The sequence below is a fragment of the Taudactylus pleione genome, unplaced genomic scaffold (genome assembly GCF_031769625.1).
Source record: "Taudactylus pleione unplaced genomic scaffold, aTauple2 ptg000016l, whole genome shotgun sequence".
NCBI lineage: Eukaryota > Metazoa > Chordata > Amphibia > Anura > Myobatrachidae > Taudactylus > Taudactylus pleione.
Window position 1 is genome coordinate 30,144,650 of NW_028284418.1, and position 22,870 is coordinate 30,167,519.

Here is a 22,870-nt window from a genome sequence, read left to right on the forward strand (position 1 = left end):
GCCCTCTTTTATATAACCCAGACCCCCATAATCATGCATGACAAAAGGGTAAGAACGTTTCTTAAATTTAGTAATGTTTAAATTTCCCCTAGGACGCAGGGAATGGGATCGAAATGCTGGCGGCTGTTTAGGTTCAAATCCCGACAGTGGCTGGCCGAAGGGAGGAAATCCCGACAGAGGCACGCAAGTAACCTAACCCTCCCCTCTCCTCCCAACCCTAACCCTCCCTTAGGGGTGCCTAACCCTAAACTCCCCCCTAGTGCCTAACCCTAACCTGCCCCCCAGGGGTGCCTAAACCTAACCCCCCCCTCCCCGCACCCTAAACCTAACCCTCCCAGGGGGGTGCCTAACCCTAACCTCTCCCGGTAGCACCTAACCCTAACCCCCCCCCCTCCCCTAGCCTAACCCTCCCCTGGGGGTGCCTAACCCCAAGTCCCCCCAATGTGCTCTAAACCTAATCCTACCGCCCCCGCGACTAGGAGGACGGGCACCCCGGACTTACCTCATTTGGTCCCGCGACGTCCTGGATTTCGGTGTCTCAACGCCTATCATAAAACCCTAGCCGGCATTCTGCCGACGGGATTGTGAGCGGCGGTCACATAACTGCATACGGGGCGCAGTGTGCAAAGAAATCACTCCAGAAACAATTAAAATTTCACATCAGTCACTTCCATCAGTTCACCCTAAACTCAGTAGAAGAGCTAGGGTAAGGCACTGGAATGCGGAAATGTTTGGGCTTAAAGTCATTAAAGTAAAGATTAAATCGATAACTAGAAGTTAATTATGTAAAACAACTGTTATACTGATATAGTGGTGGGTTACAAAGTTTCAGCACGGCTCAGCCAGGGATGAGAAAGGCAGATAAGAGAGGGGGACGGAGGAGAGTGAGAAAGCTGGGGAAAGGGGGACACAGAGATGAAAGAGAGAGACAAACAGAGGGGTGGGGTGTAACCGATATGATAAAGGCAAACGTGAAGAGAGAGACAGATAGGGGGGACAGAGGTGGGGGAAGACAGAGGAGAGAGGATATCCTCTACAATGCAGGGCAAAATGGCTATCAATCAGGCAAAATGACAGGTCCTAACAGATAGCAGCGATATATACACCATGTTGAAATAATAAAAATCTGTGTATGAATCAGTGGTATAATTAGGGCAGGGTCGCCGGGGCACGTGCCCTGGACACCATGGGACCTGCGGCGCGGGGTGCTCCCGGCCACGTTACCGGCCCGTCCTAGTTAGTCAGTGTAGTGCCGAAGGCAGTGAGTGCGGTCAGCGCTACACATTCACACAGGACCGGCGCTAGGCTTCCCTCCGCCCAGCGCCGGTCCTGTGCTGCACAGCCGAGCCCCTTCTCTCCCCCTGAGCGCTTACCCAATAGCGTCAGGCTCAGGCTGGTGCATTTACAAACACATCGCCACTAGCGTGGCGGCAATGTGTGTGCTTCAGCAGCCAATTAGAGTCAGGGGTCTACTACTGGGGGGACTATATAAGGGGCTTACTACTGGGAGCACAAGGGACACTGCACTGGGAGGACCACTACAGCGGGCACTAGATAGGGGGATCACTACTGGGGGCACTGTATAAGGGGCACTACTGGGGGCCTGCATAAGGGGGTCCACTACTGGGGGCCTGCATAACAGGGACCACTACTGAGGACATTGCATACTGGGGTACTGTATAAGGGGCACCACTGGGGGCACTGCATAGGGAGGGACTGTATAAGGGGCACTGCATTAAGGTGCATATGGAATGTTCAAAGTGACGAATAAGGGGTGTGTGTCATGTTAACACACCCATTTTTAAGTGACCACGCCTGTTTTTTCGGCGCGCATGGGGGGGCTCCATTTTTTCATTTACCCTGGGCTCCAAATACCCTAGTTACTCCACTGGTGAGAGTACAATATTGACAGGAAGTCATCTAGGTAGGAATCCAGAACACTTTAACTGTCAATGCAAGTTTGACAGTTGAAGCACTTGAACATGCCGCTTACAAGAACCTGCTCTCCGAATAATGCTGCTACACAGGGGCAGAACTATGGGAGACAATGGAGGCGCCTGCCGTCGGGCTCCAGCTCTGAAGGGGCACCTCCTCCATTGTCCACAACATATTCACCCCACTTATGGCTGTAACTATGTACCCGGAGTGTACCGTCATGGCCGCCCAATTCATGGTACCCCTTCCCGGCACCTGAGAAGCCACCATACACTAGTGGAGAGCTCCATGTCAGACCATCAGCTGCTGCCTTCGTCTATCTATAGCCTGTCTGCATGTGAATTGCTACATTACAGTGTCAGCGGCTGTGACGGGGGGGAACCAAATTATAAGTTACGTCCGGGTGTCTGAGATGAATTTACGCCACTGCTGCTACAGCAAATCATGGAGCTTATGTAGATTTGCACCCATTATATACTGAGGATCAAAAATGGCAGTAGTCTTTCATACAAAAAATGACCCTGTAACATGGCACAGGCCTCCCCATGTCATAAGGCAGTTACAGGGACACTAGAGCAATAACACTTGCCAAGTCTGACAAGTAAAGGGAAAAGAGATCACAATTTAGAGACCTCCCCTTTAAATATATCATGTGTAGTCAAAAAACACTTTAATAAACACTTTTCTAGTGTTCACAAACTTCTTTCTGTTGGCAAACCCACCCTGCCTTTCCTTCAGTTTGCTCTCCTTGCGCGTATAACAAGGGAGAGGTTTTGATGAGTTTTCAAAATGTATGTTAAGATGTCAACTAGAACTTATTAGCAGACTGAGCAAAGGATGCATATAACCTACAATAAATCCCTCATGTATAAAGGATGTGCCTACTGTATAGGCTGTGCACTTTTACATTTACAGGTATTTACTTGCAGGACCAGAAAACAGACTCCAAGTTCGTACCTGTGTTCAGGGAGTTGGCATTTATTATAAAGACTATTCAGAATGGTGCTGCTATGAACCCTATTCGAGATGTCCACCACCAATTAGCTTTAATAGATTCCCCTTATTGTGTTCCCCTTACAGTGGGAACTGTCCTGTGACTTCTGCCATTACCAACCTACACCCTGCAGAAAACTGGGAACAAGAGATGATGTCTGTGGAAATGTGGTTCTGTATTGGAAGGCTGCAAAACACATCCGATAAAGTGCCCAATGCTTTTATATCATCTAGCCCACTTTACATACTCACCATGCACAAAGCAGAGATACCACTGGTCATCTAGTAAGAAGGATGTAAAATTATTATGCGATATGTTAAAGTATTACATATTACGCCTACTTACAAAACATTCAGCTGCATCGTCCATGATGCCTAGCTGGAAACGCTGTTCATCTTGAAACGTCTTGGCAAGGGCACTGCGGAGGGCATCTGATGGTAGCACTTTCTCACTGCTACATTGAAACTGATTGAAAATCCCCTATACAAAAAAAAGGATATAATTTTAGAATAGATGACATTTAATCCATGAACAGATTGCATTAACACTTCAACCGTAAATTAAAGCAGACGCTTACTGGCCGCTTTCATAGTGTGTCCTGTGACAGTACTTGCTCCGGTGGTCTGATCCACAGTAGCTGACTGCAATTTCCTGGCCCCCTTCACATCGCACCAGTCGTGCTGCAGGTGGCTGATTGGGGCTGAAATCAGGGGCTGTGATCCACAGAGCTGCACAAATGGACGATTCCCACTGACAGCAAGGGCTGGTTACTGCTGCGGTCACATTTCATATACTCATTTGGAACCAGCAATAGTTTGTTGCAATCTGATTCCAAGCAAATTGTTTCACTTATGGAATTATAACTAGACTGGGTTTTTGCTCACTTACTACTTAAACTCCTTTGGATTGATTATCAATTTATCTATTGCTATACCAACAGTCTAATAAACCAGTGACTGTCAGTGACATAAGCATTCATTTAAAGGCAGATCTGCTCAAATATAAAAGTGCATTATACTTTCTTCAATTAATGTCTGCAGACACAATGTGGCTTCTTTGATACTTATTATCAATTTATTATGGATTATGCAAAAGTAACATTTAGCAAAACATCAGGTTTTCCATTTATATGTTGATTTGTGATTGTGACAAGCTCCTCCTGTATTTATCCGGCAGTGTAGCTAACTAGCGCGATCGCAGCAGACACTACGAGTTAGCCGCTGTGATCTGCACATGCGCGTCACGCACTGCGCGGCACCATGGGATATGATGGACGTCAATGGCCGCCAGTGACTGCGCATGCGCAAAACTGCGCTAAACGCTGGAAACACTGCAGCTGAATACCTTCATAGGTTTAGTATATAAAGGGCACCCCAAGAGACTCACCTTTGTATAACATATCCCCTTGTACTATTTATCAATAAACCCCTGTTTGAAAAGTGTTGCTGAGAAAGGGTTATTTTCTGCTTATTTGAAAGCCAATCAAACCAATATGTATGCAAACCACTGGGGTCAATGTGGGATACTGATGGAATGACTAGGACACACAGTATTATACTCAGATACCCAAGTATTTTTCTGGTACGCATTATATTGTAATTATGCAAATGATCTTCTAAAGAAGTACTACACTATATATGTGTCTCATCTGGCTCTGATTGAGCCCTTCCTATTAAGGTTTCCGGCTATTTGGAATCCTGGGTCCATCCCATAATGTGTAATTCTTGTAAAGAATTACAGATAAGCCTTAAAGTTCTTTTATTAGGTACGCACATTTAATATTGGAGCACGTGCATTTCTCAAAAAATTACTACACTATCAGGTGCATGTTCTTTCCAACCCCCATTTCTAGATCACATTTTTCCGATTGCCCCTCAGAAATACTGGAAGACTGCTGCTACCTTCACCAGAAGGATCAACGTGTCACACTGTTAGCACCACTTGGATTTGAAACTCTACTAAAGCTTTATATAATTTATTTGAGACTTAAACCAGTGCGCCACTCTATAATTTTCTATATGTGTATATACTTCTATACACACACACACATATATATATATATATATATATATATATATATATATATATACATACATACACACACACACACACACACACACACACACACACACAGCACATGCGTGCAGTTTTTCTGGTACTAGTATCTTTTATATAGAATGTACAAGAAAAATGTTTTCGAATATATATTTGTGTAAAAAAAAATTATGTGCTTAAGACGTAGCTGATCATATTATTTAGTGTTTGTAATAGTGCTGATGTTTCTTTTTAATGGTCAGAATAGAACCCATGGCCCCAGCGTTGAGATGGCAATGCTTTTATCACTGTGCCAACTTTGCCGCCATACCACCTAGAGGTAACACAAGCTGAAAATTACTGTGTAAATGTAAAATCGAGAAACCGCTTCGGTTAACATGCATGTTCTGCAGAGCATTCTCACGCATGACGTCTGCTGTACATGATAAGCTTATATGGTTGAGAAACCGTTCCTCAGTGTGATATCCTTTCAAAGTGCGTACAAATGTGTCCACATACACCTATCCTCAAATTGCGCCATATAGCCCCGTTTAGCGTGCCACAGACTTTGCCTTGCCAAAACAATAATTCTAAATAACTAGTACACTATAAGCGGACTACAGCGCAAAACTGGAGAAAAGGTGTCACAATGGAGGAAAAAATACACAATCTAGGGTAAAAGGCAAAAGACAGGTCTGATACGAGTGACCTGCACCATGCATCTTTATGGAACCCTGCTGGATGTAGATCAGATTTAGGTGCTCTGAGAAAAAAAAACAGGAAGAGATTAGCAGGGAGTCTACACAGTAAATACCAGATCTGTCAGAGACAATAAAGGTGTCCTACACCCATTTATTTCAGTTAAAAACTATTTTGATACACAGCAACAACGGTGCCTATAAACCTAACTATGCACGTAACATAACATACCAAAGCAATGATGCTGCTTAAATGGCAGTGCAATTCATCTGATGCAGGTAACACATATTCCCTATAATATTCAGATCTCTTCATAAACACGGAAAAGTAGCAATACCACTTTCATGTTGGAGGAAATGGAAGGGTGGACTTGTACAAAATCACCGGAATCAGGTAGACCTTGCACATCAGTTATGTCTGTTTTTTGCCTCAAACAGTGTGGTCAAGGATAAATTCACTGTTTTTCCTATTGTTATGGGTTAACAGGATGAATATAGTCATCCTCCTGGACCCCTCTGCAGCCTTCCACACCGTGGATCATACTCACCTCCTCCGCACCCTTCAGACCTTTGGCATCTCTAACACCGTCCATGCCTGGTTCACCTCTTACCTCACCAACCGCTCCTTCTCTTTGTCTGCCTCTGGCTTCACCTCCCTCCCTTCCACCATTCCCATTGGTGTCCCACAGGGTTCTGTCCTGGGCCCGCTGCTCTTCTCCCTGTACACCTCTACACTAGGAGAACTCATCGGCTCCTTCGGCCTCCAATACCACGCAACTATACCTCTCCTCTCCTGAGCTCTCCCCTTCTGTCCTCTCTCAGGTATCCAGCTGCCTCTCTGCCATCTCTTCCTGGATGTCCGAGCGCTCTCTGAAGCTCAACATGAACAAAACCGAACTCATCATCTTTCCCCCTAACAGAGTCTCAACTCCAACCAATCTCGCTATCACTGTTGACAACACCATCATCTCCCCTGTCCTCCAACTTCGCTGTTTGGGTGTCACCCTTGACTCCACACTCTCCTTCACCCCCACATTCAATCTCTGGCACAATCCTGTCGGTTCCAGCTACGCAACATCGCTCGCATTAGGCCTTTCCTCTCCCAGAATGCTACCAAACTGATCATTCATTAATCATTTCTCGGCTTGACTACGGCAACCTTCTCCTTACTGGCCTCCCACATTGCCATCTTGCCCCCCTCCAGTCTGTTCTTAATGCTGCAGCTAGACTTATCTTCCTCTCCCGCCACTCCTCTTCTGCTGCTCCCCTCTGCCAAAACCTTCACTGGCTCCCATTCCCCTACAGAATCCTCTTCAAACTCCTCACCTTCACATACAAGGCCCTCTCTAACTCTACTGCTCCCTACATCTCCAACCTCATCTCCTTACACACTCCCTCCCGCTCACTCCGGTCTGCCAATGACTGTTACCTCTCCTCCACACTGGTTACTTCATCTCATGCTCGTGTCCAAGATTTTGCCCGTGCAGCCCCCCTCCACTGGAATGAGCTTCCTCGCTTGATCAGGCTCTCCCCGACCTTGCAGAGCTTCAAATGTGCACTGAAAACCCACCTGTTCACCAAAGCATACCCTGTTACCAGGTCTTTGTCCCTCCCGCCTCAGCCATCTCTACCTTGCTTATTTCCTGCACTCAGGTCCCCCTCTACACACTCATGCCTCATGTCATCTGTCTGTCTCCCCTCTCCTCTAGATTGTAAGCTCCTAGGAGCAGGGTCCTCATCCCCACTGTCTCACAGCCTTCTTCTCTAGCACTTCTATGACAGCCTTCACTTTCAGAGCTGTACTGTGTATGGAGAATTGTGTTGCTAATTGTTACTTGTGTTCTGTTTATATTTTGGTTACTGTATTGTAATGTAATGTTCTGTGTACCCTATGCTGTATGTACGGCACTGCGGACCACTTGTGGCACCCAATAAATAAAATGTAATAATAACAATAGTCAAAAAGGGCATCACCTACAGATCGAGGGAAGAATGGGGCCTGAACATAGTTAACCCAGTGGTTTTTTTCACGACAACTTTTAAAGCTAAACCTTGGGAGTCTTTTTTTTGGAGGCTCCCCCTCGATGGGTAGAGGGTTTCAGGGAATTGGTGTTACCCTTCCTCAAAAAGATTGGATGGAGGTGGGTCGAGCCAAGACTCTTCGAGTTAGGCATGGATACCTCCGGATCTACGCGATCCTGTGCCTGAAAGGAACAAGACGGTGGGGGCTGGAGGTGGGCGATGTTAGAAACTCAACCAGAAGGGAGTTGGGATTGAGCATTCTGCAGGCCTGCTTTTATGTTCCACTGTCGCTGAAAGACTGCCCGGGTGTGATGTTTTCAAAGGCTGACTGATTAATTCTCAGAGGATTCCTCTAAAGTTTAGAGACATTGCCTGGCTCTCCTTCCATGGAAGGCTTTATGTGAGAGGGAACCTCCTGTGTAGAAGTGCCCATGATCGTGACTGGCCACGGGAGGAGTGTCAAGGGGAGGAGCATACCATGGACCACTTCTTCTGTGAGTGTCCCTTTAACATAAAGGTTTAAAAAGCAGTTTCAAAAGCCTTACATATCCTGTGGCTTTCAAGGCTGAGTTACAATGAATGTGCTTATGGAGCATTCAAGGGATTGGAAGGTTTAATTTAAGCACCATTTTTCTAGTTAGTTTAGCAGTTCGAATTTGCACGTGGAAGACACAGTGTCAGATTGGCATTAGGGGTAAAGTACTCCTCTGTGAAGCGGTGGTGGGGGAAATTCTACACGAGGTGAAACGGATGGTGGATATTGATATGGAAAGGATGGATGCTGTCAGTCGGTCCAAATTATGGCTCCATATGAAGTCCCCTTCAGTGGGTTGTGGAAGTCCTTCCCTTGTTGATCTTAAAGGCTTCTATTCTGTCACATGGGGGGTTCAGTAAATTATAAAGAAATGATTTGCACACATTTAAAAGCTGTACTTGTTTCCACTAGTTAAGGGTTAAGCTAAGGGAGTGTAGGGGAGGAGGGGGGGGTTGTTTTGTTATGGTTTGTATGTGCATGGGTAGTTTAAGTTAGGTGGAGGTGATGTATGATCGTCCACAATACAATTATATTATTGTGCAACTATTTTTTCAAAATAATGGAAGTAATTGATCCATTCTGACAAACACACCACAAAAATAAGGGGAAAAAATAAACAAACATTCAACTAAACTATCATTCTCTGTTTGGGTCATTTGGCAGGAAAATACTTTTATAGCTCATTCTGCTTCTTCTGTACTTTTTTGGCAGAGAAGAGTCCTGCTGTTAGAGCACAAGGTGCTCCTGTTAAGAGAACAAATGGTCACTTCATTCCTCTACTGGAATGAGTAAATACAATGAAGCAAGAATCAACAATTATATCCGACACTGACAGATAAAATATGTCTTGGTAAACTAGGTCTATGTCAGTCAGTAGGATTTAATATTTTGATTTAATTTGTTGCTTGGAATGTTATCCCATATTCAGTCTATGCGCCCTTGTCATTATCGGCGCGGCTATCTACAAGATAGCAGCGCCAATAGCCTGGGCCATGTATGAACGGTCAGATCGCCTGATTGTTCGGCCAAATGTAGCTGTCGCTATCGACAGCTACAGCCTGGCGCTGCCCTATCCCCACAGCAGGGACAGCGCTGTCCCTGCTGCCGGCTCCAGGCTGCAAGCGGGGATCTCGCGATACTTGCGAGATCCCGCGCATGCTCAGTGGAGTCAGCCGGAACTGAGATACAGCGCATCAGCACTAGGCTGATGTGCTGCGGTCTCTAGCGGGTAGCGCCGGAGGGGGGAGTTATCGCTCCACCGCTCTGGCCGATGAGATGTTTATACATCTCATCGGTAGTGCTTCCTGCTTCGCCTCGGTAAAGGGGCGAAGCAGGAAGCGATATAGCGGCAAGTTAAGTGCCGCTATAATACATCTACCCCAACGTGCCTTAAGCTTCCTTGGTGTCACTGATTTCTAGTCAAATCATAATTTGAATTCACAAAGATACTGTTTCAGCACACAAAATGGGTTGTGTGCGGGATGCCGTCGCTCAGGTTCCCGGCGGTCAGTATCCTCATGCCGGCATCCCCAAATAGCTCTCTATTTTGTGTATAGGACAAATACCCTTATAAAAATAGCTCACATTTTCTACAAGTATATAGGACCAGTCATTATACGAGTAGCTAGTTCTTGGCGGGGCTGGGTAGAGGATCCCAACAGTCAGGATGCAGACAGGCAGAATACCAACAGAGGCATCCTGACAGTCATAATCCCAACTGATTTTTGTAAGTATTATAACCCTTGCCCTAACCGTCCCCTCCCGCAGAATAACCCTAACCGTCCCATCACCTAACTGTAACCCCTCCTAGTGCCTAACCCTCCCCCTAATACTTACCTCCGAAATCTGTCGGGCTTCTGACAGGAGGGTTGCCAGTATTGTGTCCCCTTCTTGGCGTTGCACAAGTTGTTGGGAGAGAGAGGGTAAAAAGACAAACCTTGCATCTTATGGGTCTTGAAATGGCAAAGTATAAAGCACTCTAAAATGTGTACAAAGTATTATGTCACCCTTTGATATAATATGAGCCATAAGCACAGTAAGCCATAATACTTCACAAACTGGCTTCTCTTCTGAACAGTAATAAGGTGCATACACACTAGACGATATATGCTCCCTGAGTGATATCGTGTAGTGTGTCCCCGGCAGGCTGTGCTCAATGTCGTTCATGACATTGAGCACAGCCGCTGAACGATATCATTAACGATATCGTTCAGCGCCGGGCTCTCTCCCCCATTCCCTGACATGCAGCAACCTGACGAGATCGTCAGGTTGGCCTGCATGTCAGCCCGATGAACGATGATGACGAACGACCCGCGGGAACGCGCGTCGTCGTCATCGTTCATATTTTTGGGCGATAAAGTGGACGACTGAACGATAATGATATCGTTATCGTTCAGTCGCCCACTTTATCGCCCAGTGTGTACGCACCTTTAAGGCCAACTTTCCATATACATTCCCACAGGCAAATCTGATAATTTAGGATGTTAAGGTGGGTACACACCTGAAAGATATATCTGCAGATAGAGTGATCTGCAGATATATTTGTAGATGATGGTCCCGATGGCAGGGAGGCAGGGCTGGGCCACCCCTCTCCCCGCAGCTGCCGCTGTGTGTGTACGGGCAGTCTGCCTACATATCTGTCCATCGGCTGTGCAACACAGCCAATGCGATACGTCTGTGAACGACGCGGTTCACAGACATATCACCTGTACACACTCCCCGACGGCTAGCAGATATATTGGCTGATCAATTGATTGACCAATATATCGGCCACTGTGTACCCAGCATTAGACATGTAAATATCCAGTTCTGGTGACAGCCTCTCCCTCCAACTCTCACTACGCAACTGCCAAAAGGACATGTTGAGTAATAGATACTGCATATATTCAACATAATTTAAGTTGTTCCTGAATTGTACACATCCAGTTTACTATTACGACACACAATTGTGTCCTGAAGCATTGGATGGGAATCATTGCTATAGTAGAATTCCTGCTATTACAGCGAGTTGTTCCCAACCACAAGAGACATTAATTTAAAAATATACTGTAGATGTACTTTCATTGTTCCCAGTATATTAGATTAAGCTTTACAATTAAGAAAATTAATCCTTAAGGTGGGTACAAACCTGACAGATATATCTGTAGATGATGGTCGTTCATACACACTGAACGGCCATCATCTGCTTGTGCCCTCGGGTCCTGGCGGCCAGTGGGCGTGTCCCTCCCCCCCTCCTCGTGGCTGCCTTTGTGTGTGTATGGGCGGTCTGCAGACATATCTGTCCATCGGCTGTGCAGCACAGGCAATGCGATATATCGGTGAACGGCGACGTTCACCGACATATCGCGGGTACACACTGGCCGACGGGCAGCAGATACATTGGCCGATCAATTGATCGGCCAATGTATCTATCAGTGTGTACCCAGCATTACAAAGAAAATTGTACTTTATGCTACTACTGATATAAATGTGATATAAATGATGCTTTCATATAGTTTTATTAATGAATTGTCTTTTGAAAGTTTGTTAGTTAAAATAAAATGATTTACAGGCCACTAATAGTTGGCCACAAATGTGCAAATATAGTCATCCAGCTTTATTGTTTTCAATTAATTTGGCCCAGGACTGCAATGTTTGGGGTAAACAAAGCCTTTAAAATGATTCCCATCACTTTTAATTCTAAGGGATTTATTTACTAAAGTGCAGGTTTTTAGAAGTGGAGATGTTGCCCATAGCAACCAATTATCTTCTAGAAGGTGCTAGATAAATAAGAAGAATCTAATAGCTTGAATCTGATTGGTTGCTATGGGCAACAACTCCACTACTAAAAACCCGCACTTTAGTAAATATAACCCTAAGTATATAATCAATTCTGCACATTAGCCAAATGGAATATATACGGAGACCGGCAGTCGGGATGCCGGTGGTTAGAAGACTGACAGTGGCATCCTGATGCTCAGAATCCCGTTAGGAGCTCAATAAGTCCCCTAACTCTCTCCCTTCACCCCCCCCCCACTCCCAAAGCCTAACCCTCCCCATTAGTGCCTAACGCTAACCCTCCCCCCTTAGTGCCTAACCTTAACTCTCTCTCCCTCCCCCCCCGATGGTGCCTGAACCTAACACTCCCCCCCTCCCCCCGCAGCCTAAACCTAACCCAGCCCCTTGCGTCCTAAACCTAACCTTGCCCCCTGTGGCCTAAACCGAACCCTGTCCCCACAACGTGGCCTAAACCTAACCCTGCCCGGTAAAGTTATGTTCGGGATGCCGGCTGTCGGGATTCCAGCAGCAGTATTCTGGCCGTGGGTGGAGATTCCGACACTGGGATTTCAACCGCCAGCATCTTAACTGCATTCCTGACAAATATCACAATGCCTGACCTGTGTGGACAGCTTTAGACTCCATTCATCTAATGGCAGCTGCCCTCTTACATCTGCATCAATTATATTATCTTGGATATGAAGATAATATAAGCTACAATATGCAAGATAAAGACTCTCCTAAGCGCCTTCTTGCCCTACCCCTTCACCAACCCGTTCCGAGATTTCCCAGCCACACCAGTAAAGCCAATTATGCATTTCTGACGTAGCTATCGAACAAGTGCACTCAATCTTTACAGCTGGAAAAAGGATGTTGCTAGGGAATCAGACAGGTCAGAGTTTCCCAAACTCAACCATTACAGTACAGGTTTTAAAGAATATCTATGCTTAAGCACAAATGACTGAGGTACTAATTAAGTCACCTATGCAAATAGGATGCACAAGCTGCTTCTGCTGATTAAAATGATATGCGGCATGCCCATATTCTGTGTGCAACTGCAGGTGTATCTGCATGCAAAATGCTATGTTACAGTATGCTGACACTGTAACGTAGCATTTCGGAAGCAGATACAGTCGCACACAGAATATAGGCATGCTGCGTATCATTTTAATCAGCGAGAAGCTGCTTGTGCATCCGATTTGCATCACTTTGCGAAAAAGACGCACTTGAAGGTAAAAAGTTGCACGAAAAGACGCTCTGCGCTACTGAGTTGCACGGTGCTCACGCTTTAAGTTTAACGCGACTTGTAGCACAGGGAGGTAAGATGTATGTGGACACATCTGTATTATGGACAATAATAAATAAGCTAATTGTGTGGCCTGGGTAAATAATATAAATAGTGGAAAATGCAACAACAACAACAAAAGATCAATTGCATTTATTTTTCTCTCACAGACAATGTGTATTTTAAGTAGTCTTACTCAACATGTAAGAGAAAAATTTTTAAACAACAGAGTAAACTCCTAGCAAAATCTGATTTCATACAATGTGCCTGTGGATTAATTTTTAATGGGCACAGCCGCATTTTTCTCTCCACAAAGCAGAAACCTCCATTTAGAAAATGAGCGGGTACACAGCACACATTCTTCCAGCTCAGCCATTGTTTTACATCTGAAGAAAGCCGCCCGGATTAGTCTGTCTCCATGTTTTAATTAACACAGAGCAAAGTGGCAAAAATGAAACACTTTCCATCAAGGCTTGTGGTTCAACTCTGAACTTACTAACTGTAGGGTGCTCAGGAAATGGAGGTAAAAAGGTGCTAATGGGCTTAAGTCAGATTTTCAGCTGACATGGATTAGACATTTACTTAAACAACACTTTTGCACACTTGCGATTCTGTCCAACAGCTTTTACAAAATGCAAAACGTATGCTCACTTCATACTAATATTTACACTGCGCTCTTTGAGAGAGACTACATATAATGAATGGGTTTGTTGTAAATATATTCAAGGCAAAACTATACACAAATGCCTAAACTACTACAATAAAGATGCATAGAGAAGTGGGTTTACAGTTTAACCAGTGTATTTTAGTTGTACTTTTAAACAGTGTGCTATAATAATTAAGTATATGCCATGGACATAATCAGATTATATTTTTGTTGATTTATAAGGCTCCGCAGTGTCGGACACTAAGTAAAACAGAAAATACATAAAACAGGGACAAGGTAAGTAAAATTAATGTGGTAATAAAGCATGGCGGGGGGGGGAGGTTATATTTTATTGGTAAGCAGAGCTGTGCCAAGAGACGCGAGTGTGCCTAGGAATGGATACTAGAAGAGTGGCCAAGGTGGACCATTACAAGTAGTACAGGTGGTAGTAGATTAGGCTCTAATAAAGAGGTTGGTTATCAGGGAACATCTGAAATAGTCTGTGCTACTATAAACAAGCCATAGTCATTTGATTAGCTAATACACTGGGGATCCTGGAAAGGAGGAGATAAATATACCACATAAATGATCTGACACTAAACACGTCCAAAGTATTTAAAAAAAAAAAAAAAAAGCCCCCAACTCGGATTTTCTTTTTTTTTTTTTTTTTTTTTTTAATAAAGACCTCAAAAAGGGCGTATCACATTGGACAGGTCCCTAGAGGATGGGAATCCTTAAACACTTTTGTCAGATAATTTTCTACTATAATATGGTTTCATATAGGAAACCGTATGTAATTAGAATCTCCCTTTCAAACTACATATATATATATAAATATAAATAGCACTTCAGCAATTGCAATTTAGCATCTGAACAAGTCATAGCACAATCTCATATGATCTCAACCTCCATTCTTGTATTACATTCCAGGATCTAGCTTAACCACATTATTAGCATTTGGCTGCTATTACGACATATTTTTGATTATATATTGGTTTGTATTCACAAGAGAGCACAGCTGATTAGTAAGACAGGTAATTGCTGCCATATAATCCACACCATGACCAGTGCCTGATCAAATCCATTTATTAAGCAACGATGGTTACCATTTTTAGGTCATCTGACAATTCCAGCGGTGGTTCTTAAAGTCATTGGTTACTTCTGTGGCTACATTATGACCTATTTATATGGCAATCTGGTAGATAAGAAGTAGGTCACTGCCTAATAACGCAATCTCTATACCGATTAAAAAAATTCTACTGTAAATCTAAAGGATTTATGGATTTAAAAAGGATAAATCCAGGTTTTGTTCATTTATTTATTTATACTACCCACTCTTACAAACCAGGGAGATATTTTGGCACATAAATGCATTGATATGTATTAATGCATTAAGGCCCTCATTCAGACCCACTCGCGAGCGGCTGTCCGCTCACAAGTGGGTCGATGGTCCGCACTGCGCATGCGCACGACGGAGGGAGCTCCGTCGTGCACATGCGCGAGACCCGACGAGCGAAGGACTTTCCTTCGCTCGGAGTGTCTCATCAAAGGGGGCGTGCTGTCGATGTTGACTGACAGCACGCCCCCTTTGGTGGGCGTGTCGGGGGCGTGCCTGCCAGACGGAGGCGTTCCCAAGGGAACGCATACCGTCTGAAGCCGGCCCCACTGACATCACTAGTGATGTCAGTGGGAGCGATTTTGGCTCTGATAGAGCCAAAATCACTCCTGGCCTTGCGGTTGAAAAACTCAACCGCAGGCTTTTGCTCGCAGTTTCGATGGTCGCGATGGTCAAGACCATCGCGACCATCATCCTGCACGCTCGTATATGCTGTGGGTGGTGACCCACAGCTATACGAGCGTCCAGGAGGGTGCTCCATATTAATGGAGGTGGGCCGATTCAGAGCGAGCGCTCTGGTCAGAGCGTCCGGCTCTGAATCAGGGCCTAAATCCATAATCACTCAATTAACACCAAATTTAAAATAACATTGGCTTTGGCGTTTATTTTAAGTTGGAGTTAAATAGAGGGAGCAAGTTGTTCCAGTTTGGTGAGTGTGCCTTTCCTAGAACCCCATTCCCTGTGCTATTGTGACTCTGGTTGGCCTCCAGGAAGACACACGATAGAAGGCTGGAGCATATTCACCTGTTGCGAATCACGTCCATGTGGTTACAAAGCTTCTGTGCAACCACTTAATGAATGTGACAGCCCCGGCACCAATAGTAACCATGCTGGGGGTTTTAAAGGACAAAAGTGATGTGCAAAAACCATGCATCACTAGGCTGAGTTTACAGCATATTCATCTTCTTTACAGAGCTCCCAAATTTATATACGGTCACCACAGCACAGAGCAAAGGTCGTAGAGAAGAGACTGGAAGTAAGAAATGGAAAGTAATTAACATTGGTCAAAACTGTAATTACCCCTTATTTACAAAAAATATTAAATGAAATCATTAAAAAAAATTAAAAACAATTTTTTACAAATATGTCTCCAAAATTGTGTCAAAAGAAAGAAAAAAAAAAACTTTGCTGTGTTAACATTTAAAGAATGGATGGAGGTTTACTAAAGAAATTTAATCGATTTTATTCAATTTAAAATCAATAATTATCGATGTTTTATTTCTGGGGCAAAGTCACACTTTTACTAAACAGACAATTCTTGATTTGTTTTAAGAAGTATTAGCAATTGTGTGATTTTGCCACAGAAACACAACATCGATGTTGATCGATTTTAAATAGATTAAAATCTACGTTTAGTAAATATACGAGAGAGAGAGAGAGAGAGAGAGAGAGAGAGAGAGAGAGAGAGCAATCGAAAAAGGCAGCACTCAAACTAGAAAATCATTTAAAAAAAAAAAAAAATGTATACAACTGCTTCTTGTAGTATTTCACAGTCCTGCAAAAATGGCTAGATAGCAGCATGGAGTGGGCCCATCACTGCTGCAGCACTGCCTGGGAGGAAGCGCAGCTGCATAGAACTCACACACAGTGGCAGCCTCAGACTGTGAGCTATCCCCAACAGGAACGCCAATCACAGTCTGGGTGGAGAGCAGTGCGGGCAGCCCTGAGCCTTCTGAGGTTGGGCTGCAGGAATACTGTCATCCTGCAGCCGTGTCTCCTTCATCGTGGCTGTAGCGGAATGAGGGGGCTGGAAAGGATCTGTGATGGAGCAGAGGGGCCAGAACGGCCTCCTGAGCTCGGCGGCTGCAGGCTTCCAGCAGCCACCGGTGGGCGTTTCTGACAAGAGATGCCACTGGGCATACAGATTGTTCAGTTCTATGACAGACCACACTATGGGGTATATACTGTATAATAGCATGCAGACTGCAGGCTTCAGCGAGTACTGTGCGAGACTGCCAATGTTTTAAAGTAGCAGTCATTTCATAGGCAAAACCCACTTGATTTTGCCTTTTAAATGATTGCTACTTTAAAACATTGTGCAGTCTCGCCGATGCATGCGGTACACTTCCTATTTCATATTTCTGGGCAGTATTTGGGAGGTATCATGCAGTTGCATGGAACTGATCCATCTCATGGGAGTGTCGGACGATTTCAGTGCTCATTCGCAAGGTGCGGACGTCTGTTTCAGATGTATCTTTTGCATCCAGCGTGGGGCTGGTGTAATTCCCGATACTAATAGTGACAGCTTTGAATATAAGAACGGTGGTCGGGGTAAGCTTCCAAATGTAGCTGCATGGACTTTTAGTATACACAGGCAAATTCTTGCATAATCATAGTTTAGTAAGCATGCGTCCGGACAGAAAAGCGACCTGCTGATGCGTCGGACTTAAAATCAACTCCCTAATCTGGGCACACATAAAAGTGAATTAAATAAACATACATCAGCATCAAGTCTTCATTCAAAGCTTTAAGAAAAAGGGCAATATTACAAAGTGATTGTTGCAGCAAGTTTAAGCATGTTTTGCTTTGAATATTGTTGCCATTATAAATTTCCTGCTTAAACACGTCAAGTAAATTTTCCCCTAGTTCTCCGATCTAACAGGATACAATATAGACCTGCTAATGTGTGCCAAGAAAAGTATATACACACCATTACACCTCCACTGCATGTCTAAACTGTTGAAACAAGGCAGGATTGGTCTGGAGATTCAGGTTGTCCTCACCATGCCATTCACATGTTGCAGCAGAAATCAAACTTTATCAGAGAAGGCGAAGTTACTCCAATCTTATACTGTCCAGTATTGGTGAGCCTTTGCCCATTGCAGCCTCAGGGCCTGATTCAGACCCGCTCGCGAGCGCTGAGTGCTCGCAAGCAGGTCGATGTTGCCCAAGTGCGCATGCGCACGAGGAAGCCGTCGTTATGGGTCTCGCAGCAAAGGGGGCGTGCTGTCGATGGTGATTGACAGCACGCCCCCTTTGGTGGGCGTGCCGGGGGCGTGGCTGCCCAGACGGAGGCGTTCCCATGGGAACCCCTACCGTCTGGGGCCGGCCCCACTGACATCACTAGTGATGTCAGTGGGAGTGCTTTTGGCTCTGATAGAGCCAAAAGCACTCCAGGGCTTGCGGCAGCGAGACCCTACCGCAAGGGTCTTGTCGCAAGCCCGATGGTCGCGATGGTCTTGACCATCGCGACCATCATTTTGGCTGCTCGCTATAGCTGTGGGTGGTCACCCACAGCTATGCGAGCGGCCAGGAGGCCGCTCCAAAAGGTAGGAGGGACGGCCCTGATTCAGAGCGAGCGCTCTGTCAGAGCGTCCGGCTCTGAATCAGGCCCTCAGTTTCCTGTTCTTAGCTGACAGCAGTGGAATCCGGTGTAGTCCTCTGCTGCTGTAACTCATCAAGGTTCAACATGCAATAAATTCAGAGATGCTCTTCTGCATGCCACAGTTTTAATGCTCGAGTATTTCAATTACTATCTCCTTTCTGTCAACATGAGCCAGGCTGGTCATTCTACTCTTGACCATCGCTACCATCTTTTTGGCCGCTTGCATAAGCTGTGGGTGGTCACCCACAGCTATGCAAGCGGCAAGGAGGCCACTCCAATTTTAGGTAGGAGGGGCCCTGATTCAGAGCGTCCGGCTCTGAATCAGGCCCAGAGTCTATAAAGGGGTGTAACATGCTATAATCTAAAGACCATTACTATTGGTGATAGAATTAGAAGGACTTTAACCACGGCTCAGAGTAAGCCATTCCCTTAAGCCGGGTACACACGGAACGATGTGCTGCATCAACGATTTCACTTGAACTTTCTGTAGAGCATGATAGATATCTTTCAGTGAAGTCATCAAGCCACATCTCTGACCAGGCCAAAGATATTGTTATCGTCCAGCGGAAGCGCGCATCGTTGGTCGTTCATTGCATACACAGGGAACGATAGATCGTTGAACGATATCGTTCAAAGATAGTCTCGTGTGTATGCCCCTTTACTCTACATTTTCAGCTCAACACCAAACAATATCTAAGCAGACCTTTGAAAATATTTTCGCTCCTGCAAAGGTGTTCTTAGAGAGTTTACTGGTGTGCAAATTATTCAATTACCTAGACATAGTTTGATTATAAGTTTTAAAAATTGAAACATTAAATAAAATAAAAAAATCTGTTCAAGTAGGTGGCAGTGCTAAGCCAGACCATTTTTCCATTTCAATTGTTTAATTATTATGGAGTTATGGCTTCCTTTATTTACATTTGCCGTAAATCTATATTGCGTGTTGCTCATATATACAGTACATGAGGTTAATAAAGTTTTAATAATATAATCACCTGCCCAAGAAGTTGGAATCCCCCTATGAAAATTATGTTCCTACCTCTGGCATAGATTAACGCACCACATATTGATTCAAGGTACATACACACATGTAGCCATGAGTATAACCATTCTTCTATGCTTTCGTGGTAAACGCATACGCTGAATGCATCTCTACAGTAAACGCCAGGTCACTACACACTTTTCTGTATGCCCGACACATGAAAAATAGGATGTATCTGGTGCTTCAAGTGTTTAGAAAAGTGTCATGTGTACACCACAGTTACTATTGAGATCAGTGGCTGTGATATAAGCAGTTAACATTTAGTACAGAACAGTAGGTGAACACACCATAAAGATACTAAAGCATTGATTTATAGAAAAGGTTTAGAAGCATAATGGAACCAATTGAGCAATATAAACGCCTGCTCAAACAGCTGTCTGATAACACTCCGTTGTATGATCAACATCCGTAACCCTATTCTATGAAGCAACTGCGATTTTTCAAAATGTTACTGGAAAGGCCAGTTACACCCCAATGTTTGAAATTATTTACATTTATGAAGGAATGCCATTCTGAATACATATGTGGGGGGTAAGGCAAGATGTCTGACATCACATTGATAGATGAAAAATCAGAGCTCTATTATAGGTACCAATTAAGTAAAAATAAAAAAAATGGGCATGGTACATTTGGAGAACAAAAAAAAATTCTAAATGTTTGTAAGGTTTTTATCTAGGTGGACATGTTTAATATATCATTATTTGTTACAGGGCTGTATAAATACGGGTTGCCAGGTGGATGGACAATATTGTATCTTACATGTAATCAGCAGACACATAGCTTCTACCGGAGCACTAAAATGCTAGTCAGTATCAGATGGTCACATGGTGACGTCAGGCAAAGAACATGCCGATATCCTCCTCACCTAAGGACTAGACTTCTAAAGTGCCAGCAGTGACTATGAGTGGCAGCCATTTACATGAAGCATGGCATCCCTGTGTCAGTTATGTGACAGGCATGGGGCAATGTGGACACTGACGGGTGACTGTAGGTTGCAAAGACTATAAAAATTATTTTGCATAGCACTCCGGTCTCCTCCCTCATACTGCCTTCCGCTATCCTACGCTCTTATTTGTTCTTGGCCCCTACCTTTTGAATGCAGTCCTGCTTTATCGCTAAAGCTGCGTATCCACTTGCCGATTAAAATGAGCTATATCGTTCAATCGCTCATTAATCGTGCATGGATCGGGCATGAAAATGTCGAAAACGACCAGCAATGCGCGCTCCCGCTGATCGATTTCGACATCAATCATCGCCTGAACATGCTGGTCAATCTACCGATAACAACAGATTGGCCATGTTCAGGGATGAGGGGAGGGTGCCTATACTGAACGACATATCGTTCAGTGTAGGCACTACAGGGAAGAGAAACAACTGTACGATTACAATGTTGTAATCGTACTGTCGTTCTATCTGCTAGAAATACAGGGTCTTTTTGTTGTTTTGTTTTTAAACTCTCCTACCAATTTACAGAATTAATATTATTATTTTCAGGGTCACCTTGTCCTAAATGCACTTCACGTATTTAAATGAGCCATATTCAAATGTACTTACTTCATGTGTCCCAAAAACTGATTTTGAATAGGATTAATAGTTTTTTTCATATTTAAAATATATTCTAGCTCAAAAGTTATAGCCTACGATGAGTAGGGACTGCAGCAGCAAGATTTTGTCAATAAAGCACACATATTTAAAGCAGCAATTTTTTTTTTAAAAGAACAAACTACCTGGTTTTGGCTCTTAAATAATTGCTGCTTTAAAGCGACCAGCTAAATCGTTGAAATCTCACTGTTGCCCACAACTTGCAGGCTATTAATGTTGGGCCTATATACTTTTCATTTCATTTTATCTACTTTTTTATCTTTAAAACTAGACGCTTATCTAATGCAGCACAATAAATTAAATAAAAAAAAGAATAAAGATTAAAAAGATTGGACTTTTCAAAATATTTGTAGCAGACAAAAGCCACAAGTGTTTTGGACAGAAACATGTGGTTTATTGTCCTTGGAAGGTATTGTAACTATAATTACTGTGTAATATAGGACACAAGGAATATATATGTTCAATCATACAGTTTATAGAAAGAATTCTCAGCATGCCATGTCGTACCTTTAGTGCACAAAATATGCAGGAGTCACCCATACATTTGTGCGTGGTTAGTTGTCTGAAGCTCCGGCGGAAAATATCGAGATGCCACAAAACCTGTGATGGAAGAACAGAGATTTTTTTTTTTTATAATTTCTTCTCATCAAAAGTCAGTCAACCATTGTGCTACATAAGTTCTATATACTCAAGCATTTTATTTTCCAAGTTAAGAGAGTTGGAGGAGAATATATGCAGACCATCCAAATCAACCTATAAAATGCAACACAATTGTGTATGTGTGTCTTTTCATGTGTTTGGAAGGTCTTTATTCATTGGAGATATTTCATAGATGCAGCATATGCAAAAAAATAAATAAAAAGCAGTAACATTTTTGATAAAACTCTGTTATGCCAGGTCCGTATTTTATGAAAAAAAAAACAAACATGGAGGAAATTCAATTGAATGTGATGTTGAATAGCGCCAGGAATGAATTCCTGGCGCTATTCAATTAGCCACATTGTACACCCACGATTAGAGGATTTCTGTTCGCACCCGCTTAAGGTAAAAGCAAAAATCTAACTAAACTAGTGCCGCGATGCTAGTTTCGTGCTTACTGCGTATACCAACAGCATCACGCCCAGCACTTCATTTGGAAAATGCCGTTTACCAAAACTAAACCCCTGGCATTAGGCGCAGTAAACTGCATCTCCTGGCTTAAGTGCTTGGGGCACTCATTCCTGGTGCTATTCAACATAGCATTCAATTGAATTCACCCCATAGATCACACCACAGAGAGAATTTATTTTCTTATTTTCACAGATTAACTTTATTGATGAACTAATTTTTAGCCTCCAACAAAAGTGGTTTTAACGCAAAAGCATTTTTCAAATAAAAAAATAATTTAATGCACTTTTAAAAGGAAATTCAATTAAAAAATTACATTAAAAAGACATTTTCATTCAACATTGTGCAGATTTTACCAAATATTACATTACTTAAATGAAAAGCAAATCAATGCAAGTTCAAAATGGGGACACATGGACAATCAGACGTGCTAGTATAACCTGCCCAAAAACAAAAAAAAGTGTAACATTGTTATAAATCTGAGAGAAGTCGC

The 22,870-nt window shown here is 43.7% G+C and overlaps 1 protein-coding gene across 2 annotated transcripts in view; it reads right to left on the reverse strand.

The window, feature by feature from the left end:
- Positions 1–22,870, reverse strand: part of USP54 (ubiquitin specific peptidase 54) — a 132,636-nt gene that overhangs the window by 40,077 nt on the left and 69,689 nt on the right. For both annotated transcript variants that reach the window (XM_088475465.1, XM_088475461.1), the window contains exons 3-4: positions 21,778–21,870; positions 3,275–3,409 (exon numbers count right to left, since the gene is read on the reverse strand). In XM_088475465.1, the coding sequence (XP_088331591.1) occupies positions 3,275–3,409; positions 21,778–21,870 (228 nt within the window). The remainder of the gene's footprint in view (positions 1–3,274; positions 3,410–21,777; positions 21,871–22,870) is intronic.